Source organism: Penaeus japonicus, unplaced genomic scaffold (genome assembly GCF_977035675.1).
Source record: "Penaeus japonicus unplaced genomic scaffold, GWHDUDI00000001_assembly GWHDUDI00000030, whole genome shotgun sequence".
Lineage (NCBI taxonomy): Eukaryota > Metazoa > Arthropoda > Malacostraca > Decapoda > Penaeidae > Penaeus > Penaeus japonicus.
The window spans coordinates 24,634,642-24,643,351 of record NW_028234432.1 but is presented as its reverse complement, the minus strand read 5'-3'; the positions used below and the strand labels follow the sequence as shown (position 1 = coordinate 24,643,351).

The 8,710-nt window shown below is 28.9% G+C and overlaps 1 protein-coding gene across 4 annotated transcripts in view; it reads right to left on the bottom strand.

Annotated features, from left to right (window-relative positions):
* Positions 1-783: 783 nt before the first annotated feature.
* The window catches only part of AGO1 (protein argonaute-1), a 23,286-nt gene continuing 15,359 nt past the window's right edge, over positions 784-8,710 (bottom strand). For 2 of the 4 annotated variants that reach the window (XM_043031415.2, XM_043031416.2), the window contains exons 15-19: positions 6,013-6,093; positions 5,169-5,401; positions 4,670-4,799; positions 4,286-4,485; positions 784-4,119 (exon numbers count right to left, since the gene is read on the bottom strand). In XM_043031415.2, the coding sequence (XP_042887349.1) occupies positions 4,011-4,119; positions 4,286-4,485; positions 4,670-4,799; positions 5,169-5,401; positions 6,013-6,093 (753 nt within the window). In that variant the 3' untranslated portion in view covers positions 784-4,010. The remainder of the gene's footprint in view (positions 4,120-4,285; positions 4,486-4,669; positions 4,800-5,168; positions 5,402-6,012; positions 6,094-8,710) is intronic. The other 2 variants (XM_043031417.2, XM_086555235.1) reach the window with 1 other exon arrangement.

Sequence of the window (8,710 nt, the reverse complement as noted above, 5' to 3'; positions counted from 1 at the left end):
GAGAAAATAATGGCAATGCAATAACAGTCTACAGTGATTACCAGAATACTGGATGTCTCTTATTCATCAACCTTTTTTTTTACTCTTTTTTTCTTTCTTAACAGCTTAGCTGTTAAAATCAGAAAAAGAAAAGAAAAAAAATTTAACATGTACCAGTAATCAATAAATTGGTATCGCATTAAGACGTGCTACTGCTAAATGTATATATAGATATATATGTGTGTGGAAAAAGAAAAAAAAGAAAAAAACAAAAATTAAAACAAGATGAAATTTGTTACATCAGCTACATCTAGGCTCCATTAAAGGTAATCAAGCAATGACTTGTATGCTCCATAACCACAATTCAAACATCAAATATGTAATCTAAGGAAAGCAAGTCAATCAACATTTTTTAAACAGATTCTCAAAGTGTCTTCTTTTTAAAGTGCCACAATAGCTGTGTTAAAGAAATCACACACAATTTGTGTTTCACCCACATTTTTTTTCCCTTAAGTCTAGTTAAATGCTATTCTACTGTTAATGCCTAGATCAAATAGAAAAACAAAAAATACTGTGTTACAATTCTGTGAAAAAGTACTGTATATCTGCATCCTACATCATTTCAATCTTTGGTTACATCCAAATTATTTAAGAAATAAAATAAAAACTGCAGAACTCCAACTTTCCCCTTGGTGAAAAAAGTAGTGCCTAAATGTGGCACGAAGACCAACTGTCCTGGAGAGAAACGCACAACATATAAACATCCACAAGCCCACAGACATCAGTTGCCTAAAATCTACATTCTTTTTCTTTTAAATTAAGGGAAGAGAGTAAGTTGGCAAGGGGTCATTCACAAAAAGTCTGACTTTTATTGTGTATCAAAAGTCAGACTATGGGCATACTGTTATGTATATACGGACTCTTTTACAGTGCTACAATCTCTATGACTACTATTGCATAGAGCCTGGAAGAAATTGAACTCACCTTCTAAATTATCAGGGCATCAGGGTCTGGGTTGCCCATTCTAAATGCTTGACTAATGCACACTAATAGCATTGAAGCAGGCGCAAGGTGTATCTCAAAGAGGCCGTGTAACAGCTCGCAAATGCAGTGCAGTAAACTATGTCAAAATAAGAATCATTGTCACTGCAAAATCAAATACAAAACGAAATAGTTTTACTGATGAAAAAAAAACTGAAATATGGTCACATGACAAGGTTTTCCTCCCAACAATAAAACCCAATACAATCCCATAGTAAATTATTTTGCACATTAAGCCAATAAACCATGAGAATTTATTACCTTGCAATAGCTATCTGAACACGATAATGCACGACTGGACAAATGCACTAAGCGGATATTTAACAATTAAAAGGTTATTACAAACTGGGCAACCCGAAGAACACCCATGACACCTGGACGAAATAGTTAATTGAACACTGCAAGGACACGCTACTGGATCTTCAGTGGACGTGATGCTACTGATGAACAAGAACGGTTAGATTAAGCGTTTCCATGTCACAATTGGCTGTTTTATGCTAAACAATTTAGGCAAATGGGGACTTTTGTTCTTCATTTTCATTCTGTAAATTGTTGTAGTAAAATGCAATTATCTATAATCAAATTATACAAGAAAAAAAAAAGACTGTAGAAAGAATTTTAAAATAACCTCTCCATGTGCTTTGCACTTTATTAGAAAAAAAATAAAATAAAAAAATATGCATTTATTAAATATGCAATATCTACATGGAAAAAAACAGCCAACTGGATCAAGCTAAAGGCTTATCAATGGAATTATATTCCTGGAACCCACCATGACTTGAACTAAGCACTTTATTGCAATTTCCTCAGTGAAGATGTAGAAATAGTAATAGTAAAGCTAAAAATCCATGGGCAAGAATAGTTCATTCCCCTGCAAAAAATATATATAAATTTTGTGCAGGTCATCTCATACTTCATTGCCTCTAAAATGCCTAATCTTAAGGAGTTTCTTTGCTGGACCCTTTACCTCTTTGAGTGAGAGCAGTTAGTAATAGTAGGAGGGAGAGGGGGGAAATCAAAATATAAATATCTCTACCCTGGGGTTTGGTAACTACATTCGGGAAGACTGGAGCTCCGTGAAGGGTCTCGGAGTAGTGCAGTTGCCTCTGAGCGTTGTTATACTAGAATGTAGCTGCACCATCTGCCACGTGCTATTATCACATGAGCTATAAATTACTATCATATGGCACCCAAGCCCAGGCTGCTCTTGTTGAAAGTAAGTGATAATTTGTTACTCAAAAATGAACTAAAACATGCTCGGTTACAATTCTCGTCTTGGAAGCAATCGTACGTAATCTACGATGAGTACCACTTTGAAGTCTGCAGAACTCTGCATGTCTGCGTTCTAGACCGATTTCTCTGAACATCACCAGGATTGTAGCAGGTGATATAATTTTGCATTTCATTTCCATACCTTTCTTCTTTTTATGCTACCTAAACTGTCATCCAAACATAATTACCCAGTTGTCGATGATAGCTAAGTATTCCGATCCATTTTATGGCAAACAGTGATATTCAAAAGTTGCGGTCTTAGACTAGGAAATCCATGTGGTTATGATGTGGATGGGGCATGCCTTGTACTGTGCACACACCCTTGCATTACATGGCAGTACTTGAACCTATACATACATCACCGAGTAACGATAGCTTTGCTGATAACAGAATAATCAACCATTTCTTAACGTTGAACAATATTTCATAGACATAAATCTTTCTAGAACTTTATGCAATGCAATGCCCCTTCCAGTTATACACACATGAGTTCAAGAGTTATCAAACCCTTTACAGATTAAAAAAATAATAAAAAAAAATAAAAAATAAAAAATAAAAACATCAATGGCAGTAAAAATATGACTGCAGGAGCCTTAAACCTTAATTCATTAAAACCCCATGTCGCTGTGGCTTTGGATTTCCCGGCATTATCCACACAACAACTACATGCACTCTGGTCAGTAGTCATGAAGTTCAAGATGTGCACTTTGACAAAAGAAAAAAAAAAAAAACTAAAAAATGATACCGATTATATTCAGAATAATATTCACAATAGCAATGACAAAAAAAAAAAAAGAAAGAAAGAAAAAAAAAAGAGCAGGAATCTACAAATATCAGCATTCCACTGATGAAGCCCCATTACTACTAATCAGACTGCATATAATAGTGATCAAAAATTATGACTCGTCAAAGAGTTGTGCACCACACAAGTGCATTCCATAGAAAATACACCAGTACACTTAAAAATTCAACGTTACTTGATGTAATGAAAATGCAAGCTTAATGCTGCTGTCACAGAAATTATCCCCATGCTTTGGAGCATGCACAAAGACATGAACCTACCATGCACTGACTCAGCATGCAACAAACGCATGTGGTACACAAGCCAACATCTATGGGAGGCATGAGGTACATTTCAGCAGGTACATGATTCCAACTTCCTTAAACATTCAACGTGTGACCACTTTAATGGCTCTACAGAGAATGGTAAATTTCACAGATCGTGCAAAGGATGAAACTCATAAATGAATTTATCCTGAAACATAACTGAGAAAATTATAAATAAATAAAACTAAAATAATTCAACTGTTGCTTCCAGAACATATAGGTGGTGAGCTACACATGGAAATCTTCAAATTAGAAGCTAGTAATCAAGTTTAAGTTCATATTACACCACCAATAATAGAAAATACTTAGATGATCAATATTTACATACACATTAAATTATATGCACTTCTTTGGGCTAACATCAAATAAAATTTTCCTTTTCCATCAAACCATAAAAACAAAATATAAAATCTGTGAAAGTTCCAATTCAGTCAAAGAAAAGAAAAGAAAAAAAAAATCAGCTTAAAATGGTCATCAATTGTTTAAAATTAACCACAATGAAGAGGATCCATCGACGAGTTCTTCTGCAAACGAGCCCATTTTTAAGACCAGACTCTACATCTTGCATGACGGTGTTGTGAACCTTGAGGCAGACTAGGTGAGGAACGATGTTAAGCAAAGTACATGACTCTGTTCGTGTCCACATGCACCGTAACTGCCCTTGCCATGGCAGATGGTGTGCGATCCTCACTGTTGCCAGATTGGTGTGACCCCTCTCCACTGAAGACAAGAGGTGGGCCAAATTAGAAAAATGTCAGCAGATAATAAAAAGATGAGAAAGATTATATAAGGATCAACATAAGGGTATTGGATAAATATTACACGAACATCAGTTGTAGCATACAGCATACAAACAGTGCATAAGGAGGGGGGATAAGTAACCCACCTGTCGTGCTCCTTTTCGACGAGATGATAACGAGCCCTAAAGGCTACCAAGTGAGCATAATAGGCTGGAGCAGGTATGGAGACTGATCGTGTACATCTTACATAGGTATGACACAACTGGTAAGTCAGGCACTGCAGCTCATCACTGTCAAAGTGGTTATCATCCCACAGTACATGGTAGTGACTGGGACGACTTGTTCCCTGAAAGAGTAATCACAACTTTGTTAGCTAATGAATATCATTTACATCTAAAAATAAATTTAAATTCAAAGCCAAAATGTATCACATTCTTCAATTTCCAGAATCAACTATTTAACAGACACTATAAGATAAGGTGTAAAATGATTCAACCAACATAACCTACAAAGCACCAAAATCTACACACCTGGATGCCCTGATGAGAGCAGAGGTAGAAGTCAAACTCAGTTGGATGTGTGATACCCACATCAACAGTTGTACCTGCAGGAATATTACCACTCTTGCCACTCTGCTCTTTCTTGTCAGAGCAGAACAATCTGAAAGAAATTTACTTTTTACACTTCATAAACCACATGTAATGTGAAAGGAGAATCAAACATTCAAGATAAGTGCTTAACCCATTCACGACGGGGGAATTCTAGCCTTGAATGTCCAAATGCCGGGGCGTTCGAATTATTAGGCCTAAATCAATTGAATGGCCGGCACAATACTGTGCCGCCCGGCAACTGGGCTTTTGAATGCGCGGTACACATGCTGTACCACCCGTCCTGTGTGGGTTAATAAGTTACAACTCTCTTGGTGTCTTAAATAGCTATCAAAAGCACTTTCCTTGTAGAAGAATCCCTTTATGCTTCATATCATTATTAATGATCAACAAGGTTCTCATTCCCAAACATTCTACTAACCTGGTATGATGTCTCTTCTGCACAGCAATGTAAGTGATACCAGGCTTGTAGTCCGCTTCCAACTTTATGCAAGCCTCTCTCATGGCAGTCAACTCATGCTGGAGCACGGTCTGGAACTGTCCTTCGCTGACACCATCCCGATACAGAATGATCCTGTTGGGCTTGAACCTTGTTGACTTGTAGAACTGGATCAGCAACTCCTTCACCATAGACGACAGCTCCTGGATCACCTCCTGTTATTTGGAAATAACAATTAATCAAAGACAAGTCACTTTTACCGGTGATATATTCTTTCCTATAACAAGCACGGGAGTCACAAATCCCTGTCATGGTTTTAAAAAGATAAAATTACAGGATTTCATTATCATCTGTTTCATTCTTTAATCCTATTTCAACTAATGTTAAAAATGGTTGATGAGATGTTTTAAAAAGGAGGTGGTGACTCAATTTAATAAATACTACACATGGCAAATCACTGAGGATGATGATATTCATCTATGAGACTCCCAAAGGAGGAGGAGGAGAGTAAACACACACAAAAAACAGGGGAATACTCTGCCATCGCTTTTATTCATCAATAAGGACAGAATCTCTGAGCCTACACACTGGTCTGGGCAAGATAAGTACTTCCATTAAGCAACTGTGATAACACAGAATGGGAGGGGTCAAAGTTTGACTTGTGCTGTATTCTGGTTTTGCCGACAGGATATAACTTATCAAAGACATTTACACATTACAAGTGCCACCAAGATCCATGTGATCTGCAATGTGAAAATAAATGGGAAACTCTTGAGGTAAAAATTATCATTTGTTACCAATGGTTCAAAAAAGGAAAAATACTTGCGTCATGTGCCGTCCTCGCGAAAGTCAGTTGTCTGGGTCGCGAGCCGTCACTGGCACTTTGGCCTTGTGTTGTTGATCCATTCTGTTAATGGCAAATTCAACGCTTATTGATTGTATTTGGTACCGACTGACTTTTCTTCTTTTTTTTTCTTTTAATATATATATATTTTATATATTTATATATATACATATACATCTATATACATATACATAAAATACATATATATAATATACATATATTTACAAATACATATATATAATATAATATATATACATATACCTATATATACATATATTACATATACATATACATTATATACATATACATAACATATACATATACAATATATACATATACATTTACATATACATATATAAACATATATATACAAATACATATATATATATTTATATTTATATATAAATATATGTATATATACATATATTACATATATATACATCTACATATATATACATCTACATATATATACATATAGATACATATACATATAGATACATATACATATATATATAGATACATATAAATATATAAACATATATGTACAAATACATATACATATAAATACATATATATATATGTATATATACATATATTACATATACATATATTATACATATATATACATAAACATATACATATATACATATACATAATATATATATATTTTTTTGTTTTTTTTTATATATATTTTTTTTTTTTTTTTTTTTTTTTTTGTATATATATATATTACATATATATACATTTACATATACATATACATACACATACATATACATATATATATGTATATATGTGTATGTATATATATGTATATATACATATATATCCATATACATATATATATATTACATATATATACAATACATATATATACATCTACATATATATACATATTCATATATATATATACTTATACATATATATAATATACATATACATATTATATATATATTTATAATATATATATACATAAACATATACATATACATAATATATACATATATATATGTATATGTATATATGTATATATGTGTATGTATATATATAAATATTTATATATAAATATATTTTATATATAAATATATATATATACAAATACATATATATACATAGACATATATATACATATACCATATATATATATATAATACATATACATATATATCCATATACATATATATACCTATACATATATATACAATACATATACATATAATATATATATTTATTTTATATATATTTATAATATATATATACATATCTATACATATATATACATAATATATATATATTTTATATATTTATATAAAAATATATATATATAGATACATATACATATACATAAAATACATATATATACATTATATACATATACATATTATATATATATTTTTATATATATATTTTTTATATATATATATACAAATATATACATATATATAATACATATACATATAATATACATATACATTTACATATATATATATTTTTTATATATATTTATAATATATATATATTTATCTATATATATATAATATATAAATATAATATATATAAAATATATATATATTATATACATATACATTTACATATACATATATATATTATAAATATATTTTATATATATAAAATATATATATATTTTATATATATATAAAACATATATATACATATACCTATATATATATATATTTTTATATTTATTATATATATAAATAATATATATATATATAAAACATATATATACAAATATATACATATATAAACATATACATATATATCCATATACATATATATAAATATATATATATAAAAAAAAAAAAAATATATATATATACATATACCTATATATACATATACCTATATATACATATACTTATATATACATATACAAATACATATATATATATGTATATATGTATATGTATATATATAAATATTTATATATATATACATATACATAAATATACATATATATACCTATACATATATATACAATATATATACATATAAATACATATATATATATTTTATATAAATATATATATATAATACATATACATATATATATATCTACATATATATATATATATATAATATATATATATATATATATATATACTATATATATATATATAATATATATAAATATATGTATATATTATATATAATATATTATATATATATGTATATATGTGTATGTATATATATTATATATAAATATTTATATATATTTTATATAATATATATATGTATATATATATGTATTTATATATATATGTATATATATGTATATGTATATATATGTATATATATACATATACATATATATACAAATACATATATATACATATACTATTATACATTATACATATATATACATATACATAGATATACCTATACATATATAGACAGAAATATACATATACATATATATACATATACTATATATACATATACTTAGATATACATAGTACATATATATACATATACATATATATACATATACATATAATATCATATATAATATAATATACTATACATATTAATATACATAATATACATATATATACATATTATATATACATATACATATATATAATATATATTAACATATATATACATATATATATATATACAATATATATATATATATCATATACATATATATACATAT